The 25847-nt window shown below is 35.7% G+C and overlaps 1 protein-coding gene across 5 annotated transcripts in view; it reads left to right on the top strand.

Annotated features, from left to right (window-relative positions):
* Positions 1-3497: 3497 nt before the first annotated feature.
* The window catches only part of GK (glycerol kinase), a 33655-nt gene continuing 11305 nt past the window's right edge, over positions 3498-25847 (top strand). For 4 of the 5 annotated variants that reach the window (XM_062600121.1, XM_062600113.1, XM_062600104.1 and 1 more), the window contains exons 1-15: positions 3498-3737; positions 8781-8854; positions 9509-9615; positions 10176-10253; positions 11245-11324; positions 12214-12351; positions 13009-13118; positions 13551-13617; positions 14726-14743; positions 17325-17360; positions 17956-18023; positions 19581-19623; positions 20288-20368; positions 22268-22346; positions 24207-24303. In XM_062600121.1, the coding sequence (XP_062456105.1) occupies positions 3660-3737; positions 8781-8854; positions 9509-9615; positions 10176-10253; positions 11245-11324; positions 12214-12351; positions 13009-13118; positions 13551-13617; positions 14726-14743; positions 17325-17360; positions 17956-18023; positions 19581-19623; positions 20288-20368; positions 22268-22346; positions 24207-24303 (1154 nt within the window). In that variant the 5' untranslated portion in view covers positions 3498-3659. The remainder of the gene's footprint in view (positions 3738-8780; positions 8855-9508; positions 9616-10175; positions 10254-11244; positions 11325-12213; positions 12352-13008; positions 13119-13550; positions 13618-14725; positions 14744-17324; positions 17361-17955; positions 18024-19580; positions 19624-20287; positions 20369-22267; positions 22347-24206; positions 24304-25847) is intronic. The other variant, XM_062600095.1, reaches the window with a different exon arrangement.

Genomic DNA, 25847 nt, shown 5'->3' with positions numbered 1-25847 from the left:
AGTAAGTTGCCATAATGTTTGTATGGAAGCTAGAAGACTAAATATCTTAGAGGTAAGAATTTTGACACGCAGAGCATCTACTATGCATATTTCTCTGAATTATTCATTTTAGGTCCCAAGAATACTAATATTTAACTATAAACATTCTTGTTTTTCTCTTATTTTCCCATTTTCATTTGATTATAAATATTTATTGACTTAAAAACTACTTTTCAGAATGTTTCAGTATTCATTTTTTTAATGTGAATTTGTTTAATCTAAATTTTACTTTTGCCCACCAGGAAGCCAATAACAATGCGGCAATGATTGCTCAGGGTTTGAACAGTGCAAGAGTAGTCCTAAATATAAAATGATATTCAGGGAAAACTATTGTTTAACATCAGGTCAGAAGTGAAACACTTCCTGCAAGGCATATATTGCATCACTGCAGTATAGCTTCACAATAAAATTGTTCTTGCCAAATGCTGCCAGCATACTGCATATGGACACCTTCCAGAATAAATCTAGGATAGAGAATGTGGAATTGTTCAGTCTGACCTACTTCTGCTAGACTTACAAAAAGGTTCCCTGAATATGGGGGCTACAGACAATTTAGGTAAAGGTAAGGGCATTGGATGTCAAGGTCATGATCTATTTGTGTTTAGTCTCTAAGCTGTTAAGAGAGACTGCATTTATTCACGTGTGCAAATGTACGCGCTCTCACACATACCATTCATGTTCTCAGTAGGCAAAAGGGGATATGTGGCAGCATGACTCACTATCATGGCACACTTTAACACTTTATATGTACACCTGTTCTAGGCTAATTTGAAATATTTCCCTTCAGATCTTCCTACAGGACAGACATTAGTAAGGAATAGCAAGATTCAGACTACTGAGTTCTCTCTGCTACTAAGAGAGAGAATGGAAAGACATGTGGACGCCTGGCATCTACTCTTTAATTCACACTGTATCACATGCTTATAGTAGTCTGACACAGTCACATTTTGTCCTTTACTTGAGGTCAGTAAAAAAAAATCAGCCAGAAAAAGCACCATTTAATTGCCGGCATTTGTCCATTTTGCTGAGATGAAAAAAAAACATGTATCAAAAAAGCTGATTACCTAAAAAAAAAAAAAAAATAGTAGGACTGTTCAGAGAGGTGGAAATCTTTCACTCAAATTCATTCTGTAGACTAAGAGGTCAACAAGCTGCCTGTGGAACAAGAGTAATATTTTGGGGAACCAAATCCAACTTTGTTTTAATTAGATTCTCTAAAGTCAATGAGAGTCTCCACCATTTCTGCCAGGCTCAGAATTTTCATTGTAAAGATATCTAACCTCCAAAATCGCTGTGTGTGTCACAAACAGTAATTTATACAAGAGTCCTAACCAGCACTTGCTAGAAATTATTTAGTTGATTATTTTCTTAAATTTGTATGTTCTTCTGCAACATAGCTGATTATTTAAGATGTGTAGATTCTTTCAGTAGACTTGCGTTGTATATACTCACCTCAGCTAGATCTGAACAAGAAGCAGACTAAATCAGTCCACAAAGATATTTGTGCTCCTTTGGGTACCCTGCTTCCAATACCAAGCTAACTCATTTAAAACTACCTCAGCAGCCTACTGTCTCACACCATCTTTAGATAAAGGTATGGCCTTAGCTCCACCCTTCATTTGTCTACAAACAACTTCCTTGGAGCAGTGTCCACTCTCAGCACTACAAACTCTGCAAATAGTAACTTACATGTATCAAAAATCAAATACCACAGGAAAAGAGTGTTCTCTTCATTGAATAGGAAATGTCAAAGAATAAAGTTGTCTGTTGTCTGATAAGCTGCTCTCATATTCTTGACATTTTGTTATACAATTTCTGCTAAAATTCTTCCTTTCTATTTTACCTACTTCACATTAAGAAAATGGCATAGGAAGGTATCTTAGCCATTTTTCCGTTTCCAGATCTGTGAAAACACACAGACATTGCCAAAAGGAAACCCAAGCAAATGATAGATTTATACCTAATAGAAAGCTTTCATAACTCCATGATCTCTGTAAATTTTACACAGATGTGGTAGTATTTCATGTATTAATATCAGTCATGGTATTGCTACCTCCCTTTCTGGATCCCTAGAGACCTCAGCCTCTGCTCAAGATAGAGCCGTGTCTATCTGGAATTTGGTAAGTGATCCCAGCACTCTGTTACCCTCACTCTTAAAACTAGGAATCTTATTTCTAAACTGTATTTTTCTAGTTTCAGATTTTGTATCTTGATATTGCTTTGCCTGCTAGGCTCAGGGGTGTTCTACTATCAAATCTGAGCTCCCATGTAGTTAACTACTGGCTGCAATTAAGTCACTTGCCATCTATGCATTAGATGCATAATAATGCATTATGCATTAGTAGATGGTGTTGCATATTAATCCATATTAAGGCTCCTAGCTACATGCTGAAGTATTAAGAAAAAAAGGTCCATCAGAAGAGTTGAATCAGATACCACATAAAATATCACTACTTAGCATTCGCTTATCAGACAGTACTGTTGACAAAATACCATGAGTTTCGACAGCTACTGCTAATAGGGAGTTAGAGCAAATAAAAATCTCCACTGGAGACTGCTTTACTGCAACATTTCACTAGTTAACTTATCATTTGCTTTAGTCAGCATTATCAGCTTTTGCAATTCTATCATGGGTCTTGCAACACTAGCAGTTTTTCTTGAAGCACTAGTTATCAATATGTAGTAACTTAAAGAGGATTTTTTTTATAAGTTAATAAGTATTTCTGCTGGATGCAGAGTAAAGCTCTGAAAGACAAAACAAACCCTTTCATGCCTGCGAACATTTTTCAGCCGACATCACGGGCGTGAGCAGGCTGACTCACAAGTTTTGAACGTCTCCTTGCCAATATTCACTGCCAGCAGACGCTTTTCCCCTGCCCAGAGAAGCGCACTGTCCTGCCTTGGCACCTCCAGGGCCTTCACCCTCCAGAGCTGCGTCCCGCCCCGTGCAGCCTCAGCGGAGGCCGGCCAAGGTGTTTCTGGCCGAGTAAAGGAAACAGGGTCGCCCCGGCGCACGCCGCCGCCGGACTGAAATGACCCCAGCTGGGCGGCACTCGGCGGTGCCCGGGGCCCCGGCCAGTCGCGCATAGCCGCCTGAAGACCCTCGCCACGGGGCCACCACCCCTTCAAGGAGACCCCCGGCCCCGCCGCCAACGGCTCTCCCCGCCGGCGACACCCCTCAACCGCCGCCGGGGGCGAGAGCGGAACGTCCCCCCCCTGCCCGCCGCGGCCGTCACGTGACGCCACCCCCGCGCCCCGCGCCCCGCCCCTCCCGTCCGCCCGCTGCTCTCCCCCGAGCCGTTGGCCCGCTTCCTGCTCCTCCCGCCCCCGCCGCGCCCCGAGCGCCGATTGGCTGCCGGCTCGCCGAGCGCAGGGCAGCGCCCCCGGCCCCGCCCCCCGCCCTGCTGCCCGGCTTCGCTCCGCGAGCCACGCGCCGGCGGCCGCCGAGCCGTCACGGCAGCGCGAGCGCGGCCGCGAGCGCGAGCGCGGCCGGGGGTTCGTTGCCCTCCCCGCCCCGCGGCCGTTACCCGCGCGGCTCGCTGAGGGCACGGCGGGCGCGTGAGAGCGAGCGAGCGAGCGAGCGAGAGCCTCCCAACCGACCCAACGGCCCAGCGAGGCTCATGGCCGCGTCGGACCGGATGGTGCTGGGGCCGCTGGTGGGCTCCATCGATCAGGGCACCAGCTCCACTCGCTTCCTGGTGAGCGCATCATCGCGGGGGCTGGAGCGGCCCCCGGCGCCGCGGGGGTGGGCGGCGGCGGCGGCTCCGCGGCCCCAGGCAGCCGCCGCTTCTGCTCCCTCGCTCTCTCGCATCCTCGCGGAGCGCAGGGGGTCCGCAGGCCTCTGCTGTGCCCTTGGGGAAGGGCAGGGCCGGCGGGCGGCCCAGGGCTGCGCCGCTGTCGCTTTAGCTCCCATCTCCTGCTCTGGGCCGGCTTCCCTCTGCCCCGCGGCTGGCCTGAGGCTGCCCCCCCCCCCCCCCCCGCGAGGAGGACCCGTTTGGGGGGTGGGGGGGAGAGGGCGGAGCCGCTGGGCCGGTCGGTGATGTCCTCCCCGGCGGCAGAGGTTTCTGCCTGCCGCTCCCGCTGTATCGCGCGTCAGGCAACTGCTTGAGGGTGCTGCAAAATCTCGCTGCTTTGAGCTGTCTGCGTCTCGAATCTGTGGGGTATCTTGCCTTGAACTAGATCAAGTGGGCAAGGTGCTCAAGCACTGGAGAAATACTTCCTGCTGAATTGTCTTTTAAGTGCTTGTGATTAGCTAGTGTTAAAACAATGCAGTGGCTCTGCTGTGTTGCCTTCTAAAGCCTACTTGGGCCTATGGGAGTGACACGTGCAGTTCCTTAGGCCAAAACCTTGATGTCAAGAGTTACACATCTCAGGAACTGTAGGTATTCAGGTGGCTGAACTTGCACATCTTATGAGAGATGGGCCTGTTTAAAAATTGGAGGGAGATAGTTTGTTTGAAAATGGGATGATTAACAGAGCTTTAGTTTAAGAATTACAGAATGGGTAAGGTTGGAAGGAACCTCTGGAGATCATCTAGTCCAACCTCCCTGCTCAAGCAGGGTCACCTAGGGTCTATATATTTCCATACTATGCAATAGACAGTAGCTATTATTATTATGAGATATGAAACTTACTATATAAGCTTCCTGCTTGCAAATCTCTGCACATATTGTCCTAACTCCCAGTCAGTAAGTCATGGGAGTTTGACTTAAATCCTGGTGACAGTTTCCACTGTTACTTGATTACACAAACAATGTGGAAATGAAATTGAGACAATGGCTAAATAGAACATGTTGTTAAATGTGCATAATATTTTTCTGAAAAAAAGGAACATCTTGGTTTGCTTTTGCTATTTTTTTAGTGCTTCTCTCATGTGGGATTTTCTTTCATGAGGCAGGGGATTAGAATATCTTCTTGACCTCTGTTACCATTATTACTCAATATCATGACCTTCATGGGATTGTCAAATGACAAAGCAGAGTTCTGGGGGTGGAGGGAAACACCAAACTGGCAAATGACACCAGCCAGCTATCTTGAATACCAGTTACAAATCCTTTTTTTTTGGGGGGGGGGGAAGAAAGAAAGAAAGAAAGAAAGAAAAGTTCCGTAAAACACCTGAAGATAAATTGTATCTGCTTTACATGTAGAGCTGAGTTACTAGTATAACTTAAATAGACACTGCAAGCTTTAAATTTATGCTCAAATTCTTTTTTAAGTTCTTCTAACAAGGTATTTCATACACTAGATGCATTCATCAATAGTTTGTATACATGTGGTTTTATCCTTTCTTTAAGTAAGTTATATTTACTCTTTTGGAAGTTGCAGAACCTCATATGAATGAATGAAAGAGATCATTTCCCCCCCCCCCTCCTTTTTTTTTTTTAAAAAAAGGGCATGGTATCTGCCACTATTCTCAGTTCTTTTTGTATTCATTGCAGTTTTTTTCAGTTTGTTTCAAAATATGGCATTCTCTTAAATCTGGCAGTGTGATCAAACTATTATGATAATAAAGCTGTGTGAATTTGAGCAAAAAAATTTCATCACTAAAATTAAAATCAGAACATGGGGAGAGAAGCAGGCAAAGTGTGCAGTGACCTATTACCAATCATGTCAGTCCTTCAGATAATGACTAACATATACACCTGTAAAAATCTGTGTTGGAACAAGATTGCTACAGTTAGAAAAGAGACTTTACTTTGAAATATTTAATGATCAAATGTAATGTGGTATGGGTTCTTTTGGTATGGGTTGTTTCCTTGGCTCTCTTTTACCTCTTGATCTTTACAGTGTTCGTTGTTTTGCATGCCTTTCTCATTGTTCTCTCTGTACATTTTTTTATTGTTTCCAAACATTTTCATCTTTGTGTCGAGGCCAAAAATCAAATCAAATTATTGTTTACTTTGAATGTCTATTATCATGTATGTATTGTCAGTATTATTAATGTGTTATTATCAGTAATACTATGCAACCCCTAGCTAGACTGTAAGAGAGGGGGGCATATGATTTTGATGAGGATTAAAGATGTGTGGGTGAAAAATTGCCTAGCCCATTGGGGCCCAAAGTGTAAAAGTCTAAATGGTAGCCAATTTAGAAGTGGTGTTCTTCGGGGCTTATTCAGTGAGGGCTGAATATCTTCATCAACAGCCTGAATGCACTTTCATCAGGTTTGCAGATAACAACAACTTGCGGGGAGCAGTTGACTGGAATTCCAGTTGGAGGAATGGCCTGGCAGAAGTGTTGACCTTATCTGAATTGCTCATACTCTTTGTCACCTATTGCTTTTACTCTTTCACCACTGTCAGAGAGAAACAAGGACATATTTTTTATCTATTTTTCGTAACAGCCCCTTGGAGGGGCTCTAATTTGTTCTGTTTATTCCCTACTTCTTTTACAGTCTGCCTTTAGGTTTCAATGTAATGTCTCAGTTACCTGTGGCTTCCTTCTGTGTATCAGGATTCTAATATTGATATAGAACATGGTATTGTTCTGAGTGAAACTTCTTAATCCCTTGCCCTGAGGTACTGGGAGTGTCTGCTGCTTTTGTTGAGGATGTTAAAAGCTTGTGTTTGGTTTGTGATGTCATGTTTACCTAGTTATTCTCTATGGGCATGAAAAATCTATGCATTTGTATTGTTATTTTCCCTGTTGAGATTTATCCCTGTTAGAATGGCTTGCTTAGGAGGATACAAAAAGTCTTCCTGAGTTAGAGCTTCTGCCTTTATTATCAGGTTACACACTCCAGGTTCCATGAATGACCTTGTCTAATTTGTAGTTATTTCCTGCCGGCAGTATTAAACCTCATGCACTACTTTCTATATCAAGGAATGTTGAATGAGTCTTAATGTTACTAACAGACCAAATACATACAGGTTTAAAGAAAAAGTCTTCTATCTTTCTATCTTTATTAGTTTACCTTAGTAAACTTTACTAGGCTTTTGTCGTTGAGAGAATTTCAGGATTTTTCTATTTGCTCTGTACATAGAAGAATTAAATCCCTTTTACTATTTATACAAGGTAACATTTTAAGCTCCTTATCCCATTATACTTGTTCTTTCTAAGCATATAGTGCCAACAGACCTTAGCCTTTTTTTTTAAAGTAGAGTTTAATGTCAAGGCTCAACCAGCATTTGAAACACAGATAAGTAGATACGATGAAAAGAATATAGTGGTGTTTTTTCTGTGTAATATTTCCAACTGATAACAGACAAGGAAGGAGAATCTGTGCTCTTTTAAGAAATTTTTTTGTGTGTTTTTGTTTGGGGCAGGTGGATTTAGTATTTTCCAGAGAGGTTGTGCTGTCTCCATCCTCAGAGATTTTCAAGATCCATCTGAATAAAATCCTGAGCAATCTGGTCTGATGTCATAGCTCACTCTGCTTTGAGGAAGAGGTTGCACTAGAGATCTCTCAAAGCCCATTCCAGCCTAAGTTATTCTATGTTTCTTTGATTTTGATATATAACTAAAATATTCATAAACCTTGAAGTTTCACTTTAAAGATGCACATTAAGGCTTCAAAGAAATTAAAGAATCAGAACTTCATTATCTGCTTTGTCATAAATGTTTTGAAAGTTCCAAAGTAAACTTGACTATCTAAATGAAATCAAGAATTTATGGTTTTAAAACTTTGAGAGAAATTCCTACAACTTGTGGATTGAAAAGAGATCATTGCCAAGGAAGTCCAGAAAAGATAGTACCACTTGTGCTGCAGTCATATCCCAGATAATAGATGGGAACAACTGAATTCTGTACTCTGAGAATGAGAGTATTCATAAATCTAGCCCTCCTCTGCTTGCTTACCATAAAAAGTTAAGATGGTGTCCTATTGTCACATTCTGCAGTTAGCCAGAGTCTGCTGTTAGATTTTGTGGTTAAGCTGAATGATATATTTGATATCATCTTGAGGGTATTCGTAGCTTGGCCACAATATGTTACTTTCTACAGCAGGCCACTGATGAAAATCTTTGTTTCTTCTGGCTGGACTTCTACTGCAAGGTAGAGCTTCTAGCCTTAAGTTCAGCCATTAGTAGAAGTCTTCAAGATTCTCTTCTTTGCTTTTTCTACCGTAATATATTGAAATCTAATCCATTTTATGTAAGTTTTTTTTTCTCTCTCTCCTTTTTTTTTTTTTTTTTTTTTTTTTTTTTTTTTTTTTTTTTTAATGCATTGTGTTGCTGCAGTGAGGGTTTTCCTTGTCAGATTTTTTCCTGAGCTTGGTATTTGTAGATTCAGAAGAAACTGGATTCTGTTTAGGTGCTTCTTCTTTCTTTGCAGTTTGGTTCCTTCTGTGGTTTCCAAATCAGATGTGATTCTCTCTTAAAATCACTTGTCCTAAAAGTGAGAAACAGTGTACTTGTGGCATCAGTGTCAGAGCAGGAATTAGAGAAATTGTATTGTAAATAACAGTCGGTGCGTTACTAACAGAGAGATATGTTCTAAAATATTTCATCAGGCTAATTTCTATAAATTCCACAAGAAAAAATGTAGTTCTTTTCTAATCCATCATGAAAAAATACTGGTTATAACTGACAACAAAGCTTACCAAAGTATTATTTGCTCACTTAAATATAAAAATGTATCTAAACCAAGATTAAATGTATGGTTAGCTTTTTTGTTGATGATAGACAAGAAAACAACTATCAATTCTCACCTAACTGTATTTTTTGAATAGAAATAGTATTTATTTACTGCTGTTTAAACTTGTTTGTGTTCATAGTAATTTCAGTAGTGTGATCTATTTACAGGTTTTTAATGCAAAGACAGCAGAACTCTTAAGTCACCATCAAGTTGAGATTCAGCAGAAATTCCCTAAAGAAGGGTATGAATCCTCTGCTTTTTTAATTTGTTTTGTACCTTTCAGTAGAACATTCTTAATTTCATATATGAATGATTAAAACTGAAGTTGGTGAATAATTATTAATAACATGATACTGCTATATAAGATTGTGTGGTAGGAAAAATAATATTAAAAAGTATATTGATATCCAATATGTGCTCTAAGTTAGACAAACTAAAATTACTTAGTTTAAAGTCTCTGACCAATCGTTAATCTGTCCTCTGTCAATCTTGTTTAAAGTGGTACAGTGGTCATTCTGACAGTTTAATCATATTCCTTATCTTTGTCTATGAAAGTTGCTTAGTTTACACTCTGATTTTTTATTTATTTATTTTGTACTTAATTGACCTAGCATTTACCTCTGAAGCCCTCTGTATGGAAACAAAACAAAATAATATTCTCTATTTTCTACAGATATTTTTGCTGTGAAAATACAGCTTAGTGTTCAAAATGACTTTGGAATTCATTAAACTTTTTCTAGATGTGTAAAATATGCTTTGTAATTATGATTGTGTAAAATGTTCAGCTGGTTCTGGTTCAGACTTGGAAACCTTCCTTATTTGTCATAAATGTAACTTCTGTGTGGATTTTTTTTTATTTATTTATTTACTAACAAGTGTTTACTGTTTGTTAAAGATGGGTGGAACAAGACCCAAAGGAAATCTTAAAATCAGTCCATGAATGTGTAGAAAGGACCTGTGAGAAACTGCAACAACTGAACATAGATATCACTAACATAAAAGGTATTCCTAGTACTTAAGGGTAACTGAGTGCTTTAACATACTCATGGCTGAGCAAGTCAGATTCTTTGCTTTTTAAGTCAATACAGAGAAAGGTGGCAGCATATGTGCCTTCAGAAAAAATGTTAGCTCTTATTGTTTGGGAGGAATAACTAGAAGAGAAGTTGTTTGTACATATAAGCAATGCAAAATCTGCAAAGCAGACTTCCCTAATCTTGCAAAATCAGGGACAAGTGATAAATGAAAAAATGATGCCATTTAAAATAGGACCTCTTGGCAAAAACTAATTTCTCTGTCAGTGTTGTTGCCATGTCATTTTGTGGCAAAATGAGAGAGAGATATAAAGCACATGGGTTAAGCAGCAAAAGATGAAAGATCAGTTTTTAGAAGTAATATTTCTAAATTTTAGCATGAAAAGGTTGGAAACATTTTATTACCCATTTACTTTCCTTTTCTCCTTACCTGTTCCTTCCTCCTCTTCACCCCACTCTTCCCTCCCTCACCCCCTAAAAGGGGAAAACAAACCTTCTGAAAAGGATACTTCTTTCTATTTTATCCTGAAGCCATTGGAGTCAGCAATCAGAGAGAAACAACAGTGGTTTGGGACAAGACAACTGGAGAACCTCTTTATAATGCCATTGGTAACTACGAAACTTTCTGCATATGTAATATTGTAAAATGAGTTCATTGTAGAAAAATGTTTTCCTAATTCTATGAAGGTTTCATTGTGGCCTACTAACTACTTTGATTTTGGTGATATCTCTCATAAGCTATGAGTTTGTACAAACAGGTGCAATTAAGGCCTATTCTGTTTACAGTTATTACTTAATGGATTAATAAGTCGTTTTGTGGGCTTTTAACAAAAACGCAAGGCCTTGAGGGTTTCTGTGCATCCTTAGCATGTAATGAAGCTCTTACTTATGCTTCTTTTTAAATGAAGGAGCTTACCAAATTCTCAGGATTCTTTTGATTCAACTTAAATGGAAAAAAAAACATTTTAAGTAGATTAAATGAATACTTATTGACTTGGATTTGCATTTTTAATTTACTGTAGCTTTTTCAAATTATGTCAGCAGAGAAATGGTAATTGTCTGGTTTTGCTCTTAGCCCATGACAGGTGCAAGATAGTTTAATTTAGTGTAATATCATTGAAAGAGCAGGACCGTTCTATGTTCAAATATATGTTGTTTATTGCTTTATCTTAAGCCAAGCTATGCCTTGATAGCTCTGTCATAGTGCTTTAGTTCAAAGTTTTCATAGTAATAGTAAATAATCAACCTCCTGTTTGTTTTAACCTTCTAAATTTGACATTCACCTGCTGTAAACTCAGAAGTATAGTTAGTCATTTCTTTACACTCTGATAGAAAAATATATATCCTATTATGTGGAAAATCCAATTCTGATTTCTGAAATCATTTGTTCTTCTAAATAGAATGAGTTTCTGACCATTTTTAGTTTTTTCAATAACACGTTAAATATACAATGGCAATTGTACAATTCTTCCAGCTATTTGAAAGTAAAAAAGGAGAAAGGAGTTTACTGACACGAACTCTAGTTTTGTAGGAGAAGCTCATAAATGTCACTATTCATGTATTAAAGCTTTTGATGAATTAATTTTATTTGGGCTTTTAGTGTGGCTTGACCTGAGAACGCAATCAACAGTTGAACGCCTTCTTAAAAGAATCCCAGGAAAAAATAAATCCTTTTTCAAGGTAACACATATTCCAGAATATTTAGTTAGTAGCTGAATACTTACTGCTGTAGTATATAATGATTTTATGACATGTGTGCTTAAAATTCCATGTAACAAAGTAATTTGGTCGTAGCTTTCAATCTCTTCTTAGTTTGTTATATAATAATAAATGTATATAGTAGTATACACAAATTTGAGACTGCAGAAATGTTTATTTTCCTTAAAATAACTTGATCACTCTTCCTATGTAGCTCAAGTTAAAAGCCAAAGAGTAATTGTCAGTGAGACTTAATTATGTGGTTTCTTTTTAAAGATAACATGACTCCAAAAAATTAGCAGCAAGTTCAGAAATCTCACCTGAAAAACGTTTTATTTATGTAAATATATCATTACATTTCTCATTTTATATCTATATTACTGAAATTAATTGAAATCAATTTGAAAATAGGGAAATATTTTCTAAAATAATTTATATATATGTATATATGTTTAGGATAAATACTTGCAAAATAGTGCCATAATTTAAGTGGAAGTACAATATAAATACCATCTTTCCTGTGTTGTGTTGCTCTTTCTTCTGTTATTATTGCTTAATGTCTAGTCATACGGAGTTATCTCAGATAAGATAGGACTTCTGCAAACAACTATTTCCACATAAATGGTCTTTGAACTGTGTTTAGATCAACTTTGACCTTTGTCCATTAATCCACTAGTTGTTTGGTTATGATATTTTCAGGCATGCATATTGTGTACTTTATACTTATTTAGAAAACAAGCTTCTGTAATTTCTCTGAGTTTTGGTCTTATGTTTTTCACTTTTTTTCATTATTTTCACATATAACTGTAATAATTGTGGAAAGGATACTTACATGGTCTTTATTTCATTTTCTTTATTTTTAATTATACAGTTAAGGACTGGTCTTCCACTTAGCACTTATTTTAGTGCAGTGAAACTTCGGTGGCTTTTGGATAATGTAGAAGAGATTAGGCAAGCAGTTGATGATGGAAAAGCTATGTTTGGGACTATTGATTCATGGCTTATATGGGTATGTATTTATGAGTCTCTTTTTTTAATGGATTTCTATTGACTATATCATACAAATTCCTAGCAAAAGCAATTTTTGTTGCAGGCACTGGCAAACCCAAATTTTGAGCATCTTCCTGCTGCTTGTACTATATTTAACCATAATCTTCTGAACAATGTAATAGTTTCCTTCATTTAAAAAGGTATTTTTTGTCTCATACAGTAATTCCGCAGATGCACTTATGAAATATGACTGGTTTAGGAGAATTTATTGGCAGAGTGATACAGTTCTAGCAAAAGCATTGTAGCATGTGATACTCATCAATCACACAGTGTCTTCAGTACAAGCCATTGAAGAAATTCTGTTAAAGTTCTTTACAGGATGAACTTTTATGTCCTCAGTATCACTTTTTTTTTTTTTTTTCTTTTTTTTTTTTTTTTTTTGGTAGGTATTTATGTGTAATTTCCATTTATAGGTTGTAATAAAATTCTATTCATTCTTTTGGAAAATGTTCTCCCATACCTGTTTTTCATTATATTGGGTCTGTCTCTCTAGTTGTTGCAAAACTAACAGAGTTTAGAACTGAATTTAGAGCTTTATGAACTTTGAACTTCTTTGTACTTTTTTGATGTAAACTTGTAACTTTTCTTGACTAATACTGTTGATATGCTTATTCAGAGTTTAACAGGGGGGAAGAATGGAGGTGTTCACTGTACAGATGTAACCAATGCCAGTAGAACAATGCTGTTCAACATTCATTCCTTGGACTGGGATCCTGAACTCTGCCAGTAAGCTCAGTTTTTCATTAATGCTCTTATTTAATAGATTTCTACATGATTTTTTTAAGGAACAATAGCAGTAAGAATGTCACCTAGACTAAGATCATTAATTATTGTTGTATTTACTGTTATCCGTAAGAATTGAGGTTTATTGTTGTCTCCAAATGTCCAGAAACATTGTTGGAAGAAGAATGACTTCCCCACACAGAAGAATTGGATGCATCTTCAAGTACTCAAATATATGTTGTTTTACTCAATAATTCAGTATCATGTACTGTAAGAATTGAAGAAGCACACAGTCATAGATTAAACCCTAGAAATCAAGGTTCTTGTTGTAGGTAGTTTTTATCTTTTAGCTTAAATTTATTTAAGAAAATAAATGCAGACTACTTTCTGATTTAACAGTAATTATACACATAACTTATTTTACATTGTGTTCAGGTTCTTTGATATTCCTATGGAAATACTTCCAAAAGTACGAAGCTCTTCTGAGATTTATGGCCTGATGGTATGTTTTTTTGTGTGTATGTGAAGTTAATCTTGTAAAGATAAAACTATATCAATATAGACCATAGGGAAAAACTAGTGCCATTTTCTAGACCAGTATTGCTATTACTGTGTCATTATCTAATGTTGTGTAATATTATGGAAGGTGATAATTTACTGCTTTCTATTTTAAGCATCAAACAGGCAAAACAAGTTGGAAGAGATTTTGATAAGAATAAAAAAAATATTTTTATTGTCAAGTACTTACTAATTTTGAAACTACCAAGCAGAATGCAGTTTATTAGTAGATTAAAAGTAATGAGATTTCTGTGAGTAGGACACAATCTTTATACTTCTTGTACAACTGAAATTTTAATAGAGGTGATGAAAATTGCTATGGAAGTTTTCACAACCTGAGAAAGCTGAACAAGATGTATAATGTCTCATTTCCACATAACTGAAGGCAAGATTTTGTCTATATGAAATGTAAAATCTAAGTGACATCTTAGATTGCCTTCTTCTTGAAAAATAATTCCCCTTGCAGTGTATATTTATATAGCAGTTCAGTTAAAAATATTTTGGAGCATTGTGATGTTTTCTTAATCATACTGCTTTCCATGCGACTATGAATATTAAGAGTGAATTGTTGTCATGGGGCTGAGGTCTCAAGTTTACTTTATTACAGCATCGACTCTTCTGATACCATGTTGTCTAACATATTCTTTGATTAAGTAAAGATGTCAGAATAGAATATTCTGGATATTGAGATTTAATGTAGCAGAAATTCTTTTTCCTAGTATTTTGTCCTCTTGCTTATTTGGAAAGTACAGACAAGCATTTTATAGTTAAAACAAATTATAAGACTTTTATATGAAATGTGATTCTAACTTTCATGAAACCTGAAGTATTTTTAATAGTCGATTAATGAAGATGCAGGTAGGAATCATAGCTGACTTTTAGTAATGTGAAGAAGTAGATTAGGAAGAATTGTGTTAGGCTGAACAAATGAGGCAAATGCAAAAGGCGCTACATTGCAATGGCAACAGAATAGCTGCTCACTGTAAATTTGAACTTTTATTTCTCTTCCCTTTTCCACCCATCTTTTCTTTTTCTTTTTTTGCTGACTGTAGAAAATCTGTCCTAGCCTGGTGAGTAGAGCCTTTCATTAGGCTGGTCACCCATGTCTCATTCATTCTGTTCAGATACTGTGCATTTCCACTGATGTGAGAATAAGTAAAACCACATTTTCTAGGTCAACAAATTTGGCAAGTATATCTAAATGTGAGACACTGTAATTGGAGTTCATCTCAAAGCCATTTCTTAATTGTAGTCTTTACTTATATATTTGCTTTAATTTACAGGCTGTTGAATATTGTTTCTATAGTGCTCAGCTACTGGCTAATAAATGTTGGCTGTCTGGTTTGAATGAAGAATGTGGGCTATTTTGTTTACAAATATTCATTCTATTATGGTGAAACTTTAGATTCTTGCAGTTTTAAGTGCATTTATAAACTCAATTTCCTTAAATCCAATTAATTAAAATGAGAATTAAGAAAATAGCCAAGATTCTTATTGGAAATGCACATGCATGGCTTCACTGAAAATGCATTGTCACAGTTCCACAGAGAAACAAATGACAGAGAGAGGTAAAGACTGACACAGTATAGATTTTTTTACCTACTGCAAGAATGTAACTGAAAAAGCATGTGTTAGTATATGGAAGAAATTCTATAAGACTTAAAATGTTGTATCTTAAAATGAGGCATCTGTCTTTGCCTAGTCTGTTATCATAATCACATTTTTTGCAGTCACTTTACTATTTTTCACTTATGTGTTTTAAAATTGTCACACACTGCATGTTTTTGTAAGCCTAATTTTCTGTAAAGTATGATTTCAACAAAATCTATTTTAAGAACTGGAAGGGGACATCATGTATATTCGTAAATTCCCTGCTCTGTTTTTTAGTGTTTTAGGCATGAACTGCATTAAGCTGAAGTCTGATGTACACCTGAACTGAACCATGTTGCTGAAGTGACCCTTCTTTGTTTCCCTTTCCGCGTTAAAGCCTGCTTTCATTTTTTTTTTTTTTAACTTCAAAGGAGTTATTTCCTTTTTACACTACCTACCTTCAATGAATTTTTCTTTAAAATGATATAAAAGGGAGAAAGTTCTGGCTTTTAGTTACCTACCCTGTCTTAACTAAGATATAGTTAATGTAAAATATGTTTACATACATTTACAAAATTTACATATATTTACAAAATATTTACATTATGTTTTACATTTACAAAAAAAGTCTATGCTATGTTAAGGTAGGAATCAGCACTTTTCATAAGCCTAATTTAAAAGGATTGACCAGAAGATTCTCCTTTTGTTCTCAGGGTCACTTTTTTTTTTTTTTTTTTTTTTTTAATCCAGGAGGGATGGGGGGTGGGAGAAGGGTTGCCTCATTTACTGTAAATTCCTAGAAATCGAATGCTGCTACCAGAAGTATTACTTCCCATGGTACTGTCTCCTTATAGATATCTTGTGGCCATCTTCCATTTTTACCTAGAGATTTTTATCAGAAATGAGAGAAGTATTATAATAAAAATCACCTTTTTAGTGATTAATATGTAGACTGGAAGAATAATGTTTTGGATCCTGCCTTTTGACCATGTACATATACCATGATTCTGCCACCTCAGAAGTGATGGTGGAAAAAAACGTTAACTGCATACATTTTATTTTGCAGTTATAAATACTGTATATTGATACCATAAAAACTGCAGTGACACCACAACTTGATTTTGTTTTTCCCTTTATCTAAACTTTTCCCCTGTTTTTATTCTTGGGTTGAGTTAGCCTCCAGATTTGGCTGTAACTAGATAATATAAGTTAATATTTTTCTATTCTCCTTGTACTCAGTACTATTTTTTTTTAATTGGAAGATGAATCAAAAGTATGATAGTCTATAGATTTAGGATCTGAAGGATGGAGACCAAAAGGCAGTTAGACCTATTGATGCTTATTAGAGGTTCTGCAATTTCAGTGAAAATCTTTTGTGGTCTGCTGCTTAGAAAAAAAGTGGCAAATATCCCTGGTTTGGAGGCCACTTAGCTATTTCAATTGTGTTAAAAGATAAATCATACTCTTGCATTTCAGTAAGATAGCCAATGCACAAGTGTTTTCACTTGTATATTTATTATATGATCGAAGAACATGATTTAGTTCCTATGTTGATAGAAACAGGATTAAAGAGCAGACCTCTTGGGAATGCTCCAGGGGTTCTGGATGTTTTAAAAGATTATGGATATCAGAAAAGGTAAGCAGGTTACATTCATTGGTTTATGCCACTTTCATACATGACAGTCATCACACAGATGATACTGATAGTGTTGCATAGCTTGTAAATGTTTCTGTTGTCACTATGTCTATTTTTGCCTATTATGACCTTTTTTGATGCAGGTTTTGAATTATTTGGGTCTGATATTGAAATCTTTGACTTGAAATATGCAAACATTTCTATTGAATACATACTTTAAAGGCAAGGGAACTATTCAAACATTAGTGACACTGCTTTTACATGACTGTCCATTCTTGCATGACTTAGGGCCTTGTTTTATCTGTTTGTGTCTACGTTTGAGATACATATCTCCCCACTTAAATACAAGTTTAACTTGTTTCTCATTGCAAATTGTAATCATGGAAACCTAATTCTTGACTTTTTTTCTCTTCTTGTGAAAACAGAAATCAGGAGCTTTGACGGGTGTACCAATTTCTGGGGTGAGTTCTCCTTCAACTCAAATTCTAGCATGAGAACCTGAAGCTTTAACATGGGTGAATCTTGCAACAAATTAAGTTGGTGGTTTTCTTTCTTTCTTTTTTTTTTTTAACTGTGTTAAATGTCTATGTTTTTGAAAATAAACCAATAATGAAGAACATGTTCAATTACTAAATTGAAGCCTAGATGCGTAAATATACTTTAATGTGTATGTATAGTTCTATTGGAAACTTAGGATCTCCAAGTAAAAATGGAAGCAAGTCATATTTTATATATAAAAAGAGTTGAGTATATATGTTATCCAGAAATATTGGGCAGATTCTCAGCTGTTTCCAATATCATATACATCCAGATAGTAAATTTAAGTTTTATCTCTTTAAATTGTTCACCATAAGTAGGACACATTTGCTTTTGCAGTTCTTACACAGGGGACAATAGTAATAAGGGCACATTGTCTCTATAGATTTCTTCTTCACTTTCAATTACATTGTGTGCTGCTAATAGGTTACAGTTAGAGTTAAATGTATCTGCTCATGTTACTTGTTCATGCCTGTGAGTCATGCACAGACTTTTAGTAAAGAATCCCTCTCTTTTCAGTGTTTGGGTGACCAGTCTGCCGCTCTTGTTGGACAAATGTGTTTTCAAGATGGACAGGCAAAAAATACGTAAGTTGCTACAAAAGTTTTGAGATAAACAATAGGTTGGTCACTGTTCTGTTTTGAATTAAATTCTGTGTTCTCTTTCAGTATAACTGCAAAATGCTTTTGTAGTTACTACATAACTACAACTCTACCTTTTGATTGTGTTGACCTACAAAGTAAACAGTGTCCTGACTTCCATATAAAATACTGAAGATATTAGATTGTTTGTGAAGTAAATTTTGGAACAAAGTAATTGTGAGGAAGCATCTTTATGTGACAGGAGATTTTTCTTTTTAAAATTGTCCAGAATGCAGACTAAAGTAGTTACCAATATTTAACTTAGTGACCTAAAGTTAACCATACACAGGAGGCCATGTAAGTTAGATTGCGCAGACATGCATGACAGGAAACATGCAGCATTGCTAGGCTGGAAGGATTCATCTATATTCCATCACTCAGTTTGGGTTCTGTGTCTAGCTTAACACAGAGACTTTAATTTTTTTTAAGATATATAGTTCTCAACCTCTTAATGTCCCTTGTTTAAAATATCTTATCAATTAAATCAGGGAACTCATATAATCAAACATTTATTTGAGGAAGAGCTCTCTGCTTAAATGATTTATTGTTCCATTTACAATTGCGTGCTTAACTGAGCGTGTAGGTTTATACACAGTGTTGGACATTCACAGATTTAATTACACATTAATCTGTTCTTGATTCTAGTTGACTTTCACTTTACCTTTTAGGTTTATATACAAATTTAATGGTTTAATAGTTAGTGGCCTTGCATTTTAATAAAACAAACATGAATATTTTGAGAGAGTATATTTATAACACAAGAGATCTTTGGAAAAAAAAATCTGCTAAACTGAAAGGTGTAAGTTAAATGTTGGATGAGAGATTTTTTTAACCTATTTTTGATACAATGTTTTTTTTTTTCTCTCCAAATATACCTGGAGATTTTCTCAATAATATTTTAAGCTACTGCTTTTCAGGGCATCAAAAACAATGAGAAACAATTATTTAGAATAGGTTGGAGTGCATTATTAGATTTTTATATTCCTCTTATTAAATTGTGTTCTTGTATGTGTATGTATGCACGCATACATGTGATATGGTCTTCAAATGAAAAAAATGGAGTTTTTAGAAATATTTGAACAGAATATGTTTATAAAAAGTCATTTATTTGTGACAGGAACAAAGTTTCTTAAACTTTTCCCTTTTAAAAGTTTGAATTTAATTTTGTGCAGTTCTTATTTTATAAAGTCACTTTCATGATCAGCTTAAATTGAAATAAGCAAACACTGCCCCCTTAGTTTTCAGCCCTTTTGTTCCTTGATCCAGTGATTAGACAAGAAATAGTCAGGGAAAGAAGAGTGGGATTAGATCTTTCAGCTATAGCCTACATTTGAATCAACTTTTAGAGGAAAGTTTTTTAATTGGTTAGTAGTTGCATAGCCTCCAAGGGGGAGAAAAGTGGTGCCTTGATCCTCTGCAGTGGAGAGTCATGGTTACATGAACTGCAGTAACTGGTTATCCTTTAAGCACACTGTTTTTATTTTTCCTTTTCTTTCACTGTAGGTATGGAACAGGATGTTTCTTACTGTGCAATACAGGTCAAAAGGTCAGTTGCTTTTTTTCCAGCTGTCCACTTGTTTTTAACAATTTTCTTTTAAGTACTTGAATGCAACTGTAAACCAGACTTTCTTAAACTTCTTAGCAACAACTATATTACTACAGGTAAGGAAAAGTGCATACTGTAATCCAAAATAATGGAAAATAATATTTTGTTCAAGATGTTTAAGACTTAATTTCATAGTTGAAATGAACTTTCCATAGCAAGTTTCTCACTTTTTATATATATGATTCTTAACCTCACTCAGAAAGTGCTGAGTGTTGTTTCTTAACAATATGATTTTCCCCTTATCTTGGTTACTTCACTTCTGCCCCCCCCCTTTTTTTTTTTTCCATTTGTCCTCCGTAGTAGTAGTTGAATAAATAATGGAAAGCTTTGGCTTCCTTTTTATTCATATCTCCTTCTAAAGAACCCCAGTCCTTTGCTATTAGAGTCTGAAAAGATCTGTGGCTACTTGTGGAAACAAGAATTAGCTGAGAAGTCTATCTTACATGCTTTTTTGGAGTGCTAGATCATTTATATTGTTGAAACTCTTTATATTTCAAATTTGATTCAGTAGAAGTTTTGTCTTGTTTATTATCATTTGAATACATTTTTTATGTATATTCTGCCTCTGTTCACGTTTACCTTTCCTTTCTCCTTCCGCTTTTAGTCTGTGTTTTCTGAGCATGGTCTTCTAACCACAATAGCTTACAAACTGGGCAGAGACAAACCTGTTTGTTATGCGCTAGAAGTAAGTATAGTAATTTCTTCCCTTTTATAATGATACATATTATCTTGCATACATATTATTATTACATATTCTGTTATCTTATATACATATTATTAGTGATACTTATTCTTCTTTACTACTGTTTTCTAGGTTATTTTGGTTATCTTTAGAGAAATTGTTCAGATGCATGGACATTTAAATATATTTATTTTAGAGCTTGACTGCTTCAAGGCTTATATGTGTTTTTGATTATCCCATCTCTACTTCCAATCTAAATCACCTGATCAAATAAAAATATTTTTACGTTGCATCATTTATATCTTTGGACCATTATAGCTAAGATATTTTTTTCTGTTACACAATATTTCAAATTAGATTAGATGTCTTTATTCCATTAGATTGAAGTAAAAAACATTATTTCTATTTTTTAAAAAACTGAATCAAATTTCTGAGACAAGAAGCATCTAATAATTGAGCTCTTTAGATCTACTAAAACTTAGATGTTTGCTTCCAGAAACTTATTTCCTCAGTTCTTCCCACAACTCAGAGGACATCCAAGTTCTGTAGATAATTGGATTTTTATTCCTTTAACTTCAGGTTTCATGGGTTGAAAGCTCTGATTCTGAAGTACAGAGCAGCTCACCAGCTATTTTGCACCAAAACTTCATTGGGATTTGTAGAATAAGTTTTCTTTCTTCTGTCTTGCTTAATGACTTGATCTATTAGTTATTCTCAAAACACACTTATTGAATTGTCTACTGCCCTTGAGCTTTTGTAATAAGGCCATTTTTCCATGTCAACCAGACAATAATTGGTGGATTACAGTACTCTCATGGAATGTGACAGACTGTTCATTTCCTTTTCCTTCCCTAAGGAAAGTTGAACTTGCATTTGCCACATTTTGGCAAATTTTGGATGTTTTTGTTTGTTGTGTGTTGTTGTTGTTGTTGTTTAATCTTTGTTGTTGAAGCAAGAACCAGAACTGTCTTGAATGATTCATGCTTCCACATGCCCAGGCATGCACATGCACACTCTGTTTCTTCCTCATCTCCAAGTCTAATTATGCTGCCTGAAGAAATAGCTTCAGCAGAAGGCATTGAATACTCCCTTCTCCTTCATCCAAGCTAGAATGGTCTACAATCTGCTAGCTGAGACACTTCATATAGAGGCAAAAAATACAGATTCAGCTTTTTCTGTTAATCAAACTCATGTCTTATAATAACTAGCTGGTTAGCCAACACCCTTGCTTCCTTCTAGCGATAGCTTTGAATGAAAATACAGTGCTGCTACTGTTTCTGTTGAAGCTTAGCCTAAGAGACTAGAGATTGTCTTGTTGAGGAGTTCGTTTGGACTTTGGTATGAGATGGGAGCCATGCCATTCATCTGTGATATGATGGGGGCATTCAGAGCCATTTGTTGAGTCAGCCAGAGAATTTTGCTGGCAAATGCAAGTGCCTAAATTTTCTTTGTCTTTCTAGACATTTGTAGTTAGACTGTAGCATCTGAAGAAGTCAACTACATAATGATTCTCATTTTTTAAATCAAAGCATAAAAATCTTAATTTGTTGGAAAAAGAAGAGTTAGGCTACTGAATCTCATCACTGTATATTCAGGAGAAGACCTAAATTAGAGGGAGCAAGAAGACTGCTTAGCAAGTCTCATGGTAACTCCCCTCCAAGGGAAAAATTGTTCAATAGGCACCTTTTTTTTACAGGGATGCTGAAAGCAGACTGCTGTTCTTACACAGAAGATTCCAGCTGCCAAGAAATTTGTGGTTGTGAGCATTCTTGGCAGTGCTCTAAGTTCTTACTATAATTGAGATTTGGAGGTTGCAACTGCCTGTCCCTCCAGTCCCATGAAAAGGAACTTGATGCTGCCAGTTGTGGTCTCCTAATCTTGTAGTGATTTTGTTTCCTTTAGGGATCTGTTGCAATAGCTGGTGCTGTTGTTCGTTGGCTGAGAGACAATCTAGGTATTGTTAAGACTTCACAGGAAGTTGGTAAGTGTTTGCAATGTGAAACTGTTAATTTTTTAGGTTTTCTTTTCACTCATCTTGATGTCACTAATAGTGAGTAAAAACTCAAAATACTCAAGTAAGGAGAACCTGCAAGATACATATATTTTGCTGTGTTCAAATAATTGATTTTTGCACCTATGAAATCACTGTTTATTGACATTATGTATTTCATTTAGCATATCACTAAGGTCTTTGAAACCTATTGTCAGCCTCATTGTCATTCGATTGCAGTTCATAATTTTTAGTAGTTTCCCTAGCAAATAGACATCCAGCAAGATATTACCCTTATGGTGTATTTCCTGGTTTCATAAAATATTGAATTTTCCAAAGCCAAGAGTATGTAAATCTTATCTATGGAACACAGGGTAAATTGGATCCTAAACCAACATACTCATTCCTATCATGAACAGAAGAACCCTAAACATGCAATCATCTATGTAGAACGATTCATACATATTGAGGCAGTTGACCTCAGTTTGTAAAACTGTCTCTTTAATGGAGTTGTGGGTGATGATATAATCTATTTGGGCTAAGAATATCATAATCCTTTGAAATTTTGTTAGCTGATGTTTTCTGCTTGAGCTGAACTTGAAACAAGCTGATGTGTAATATTATAGGAAATATGAATACAAAGAAGTTTGAAAAAGGAAAAAACTTTCAGAACTATCCAAGTATTAGTTTGAAAGCAACTGGCTTAATGAGATATAGGAAATTCACTGCATTTTTAATATTCTAAATATCTTATTCAAAAGTGGAAATATTTAGAACTCAAATTTGTCTTAAAACTTCAAAGACTAGGCAAAAATGGAGACTATCAAGCTGTTTTTCTAATATAAAACTTCACAGATCCTTATGGAAGCATATATATCATGGTCACTAGAATTATCTAGTTGAAAGACTACAGTGCCTATTGGCTTCATAAGTTTAACTAAACCTTTGAAAGGTTTGGGATTCAATAACTTTAGTCTCCTTGATATTATCAAAATCAGGTAGGAATCTGGCAGCATTTCTCTGAGTAAGTCTTCCTTCTCTCTTCACTCTTTTTTTCTCTCTCCTTTTTTTTTTTTTTTTTTTTTTTTTTTTTTTTAAGTGGAGTCTGTGTAAATGTGCCATTTGATGCAAAATGTCAGCTTGCAGACTTTTTGGATAAGTTACCTCACTTTATTGCTGTGCTTTGATCCATGCAAGCAGAAGAAATTTATAAAAGCAGAAAAAACATATGGTTTTTTTTTGTTATATAATTTAGGAAGGAGTGACATACCTTGCTTCTTTTGCAGTTCCAAATATTTTTCTATAACTGTTTAAATTATAAATATTTTAATATCAAAGAATTCAGATATCCAAAGTTACTATTAAGACATTAAGAAACTTGAGATTTCCTTGTATCTGGGCTTGTAATTGTATACTTAAGCTGTGAATTTAGAGTTCTAAATCCATTTGAAATTAGTGGGAGTTTAGTTCTTAGCTCCTTTGGTCTTGATCCAGTTTCCTTTGCTTACATTGACGTACCTGCAAGTAAAGTGTGACTCATGGAAGGTAGGTTAGCATACTGAACACACAGTTTTGGTTTTTGATTTTAACTTTTTCATTTTACATATCCCACAGTCCTTTATGCTCCATCTCCCACTTATAATGCTGCAAATGGATAAATAGTTAATGAGTAGAGTGCTAGAGTTTGTTGTATTTTCTAGTTGTCCATGACTTGGTTATTTTTTTTAGTTACCTTACATATTCTGAAATATTCCCTATTTAAATAATAATAACTTAAAATGTCATATGTAAGTGCAGATACAGTTGTGAAAAGCTATGTAAAGACTGTGTGTGTGTGTGTGTGTGCACTAGAAAAACTGGCTGCAGAAGCGGGGACTTCTTATGGCTGCTACTTTGTGCCAGCATTTTCAGGACTGTATGCACCATACTGGGAACCCAGTGCAAGGGGGTAAGGATCTAATTAAACACTGCATTTGCTGGAAGATTTCATTATTTGCAAAAACTAACACTGGTCCCTCCGATTTTGTGAACTCAGGTTGTTTTGCTCTTTTGGTATGTCAGGATACCTCATTCTATGTGGTATCTTCAACAGAGAAACAGGGGATGCTTATATTCAAAACAGCAATAGCTGCTAGGAGAAAAAGAAGGAACAACCTTCACAGGAAGAAAGTTCTAGTAAAAAGGAGGTATAATACTTCACTGACACAGGCTGTATACACCCAACCCTCCCTAAAATTTAGTTTTAGTATGAAATTATGAAAACCACCAATCTTGAGAAAGATGATTGACTATATACAGTATCTTTTCCCAAGACAGTTTTGGTAGAAAAGACTAGAATTAGCTAGCTCAGTTAATTCCTCTAACCAAAAAAGAAGATGGGGAGTCAGCAGGGATATCACTTGGTCTAAGTTGTGGATTTTGCAGGAAAATTACAGGATAGTTCTATCATTCTTGCTACTAAGGATCCTTTTTTTTTTTTTTTTTTTTTTTTTTTTCCTTCACAATCCCTTCCAACACCTTTCCTGGTGATTAAGAGTCAACTAACTGGTAATAGATGCTAGTTCAAACAATATCCTTCTACTTATATTTTCTGCTATTGTGGGTTTGCCTGCTGTTGCTGGAATCAGACTATGACATAAGAATTGCAGAAGCATATCATGTTTAAATATAACTTTGCTAAAATGAAAAAAAAAAAATTAAAAGATACTCAGTTCCAAAGAGTTTAAGTAGTCTTATCTTTAGAATTTAGGTACTTTTTGTAGTTATGGGAAGAAGAATCTTTGACTTATCTGTTTTTCAAATATGTCTTATATGATTTTTTAGATCACAGTGCTCAACTCTTTAGTTTCTAAAAACTGATTTTTGGAATGTTAACAACTAAAAATGTCCTTTAATATCTTGATATTGCATGTATCCAGTATTAAATAAAGCTACGTTTCTTTGTACTGTTAGCATATCTTTCAAATGTAGAAATAATATAAAAGGATGATTATTTGCTCTGCAGTTCAGAATACATTGATTGAATCCAGCTTACTCATGGGTAGATGTAGCATAATTTCTATATCCAAAATTCTCTTTAAAGGTGCTGAAGTAACTAATAACAACTTTAAGCATTTAGAGCACATCACTGAACCAGTAGGGCTTTTCCTTAGGAACTAAATGTATGAGAGAATTTGGTAAGATTTAGTAATAGGTGAGATTACTTTTTTAAAAGAAAAATCAGCCTCACTGATACATTATCCGTTTTTAAAGGATGAACAACTAGAGTGTACATCCATGTGTGTGTGCATGTGGATATGCACCTGTTTGCCTGTAAATTGTCAATAAAATTTTAATTTATTGCAATGAATTGTATTGAATGGTCACTGAAAATATATTTTTCAGGCAGAGAGCTTACTGTAGAAAGAAAAGAGTTTAGATTAAAAAGAAACAAGCTTTTTAATATTAAAAAACATTCTTCATACAGTGGAACTAAATGAGTTTTTAACTACC

This window comes from Rhea pennata, chromosome 1 (assembly GCF_028389875.1).
Source record: "Rhea pennata isolate bPtePen1 chromosome 1, bPtePen1.pri, whole genome shotgun sequence".
Taxonomy (NCBI): domain Eukaryota; kingdom Metazoa; phylum Chordata; class Aves; order Rheiformes; family Rheidae; genus Rhea; species Rhea pennata.
Note: the sequence above shows the minus strand (reverse complement) of the source record. Positions and strands in the feature narration are given on the sequence as shown.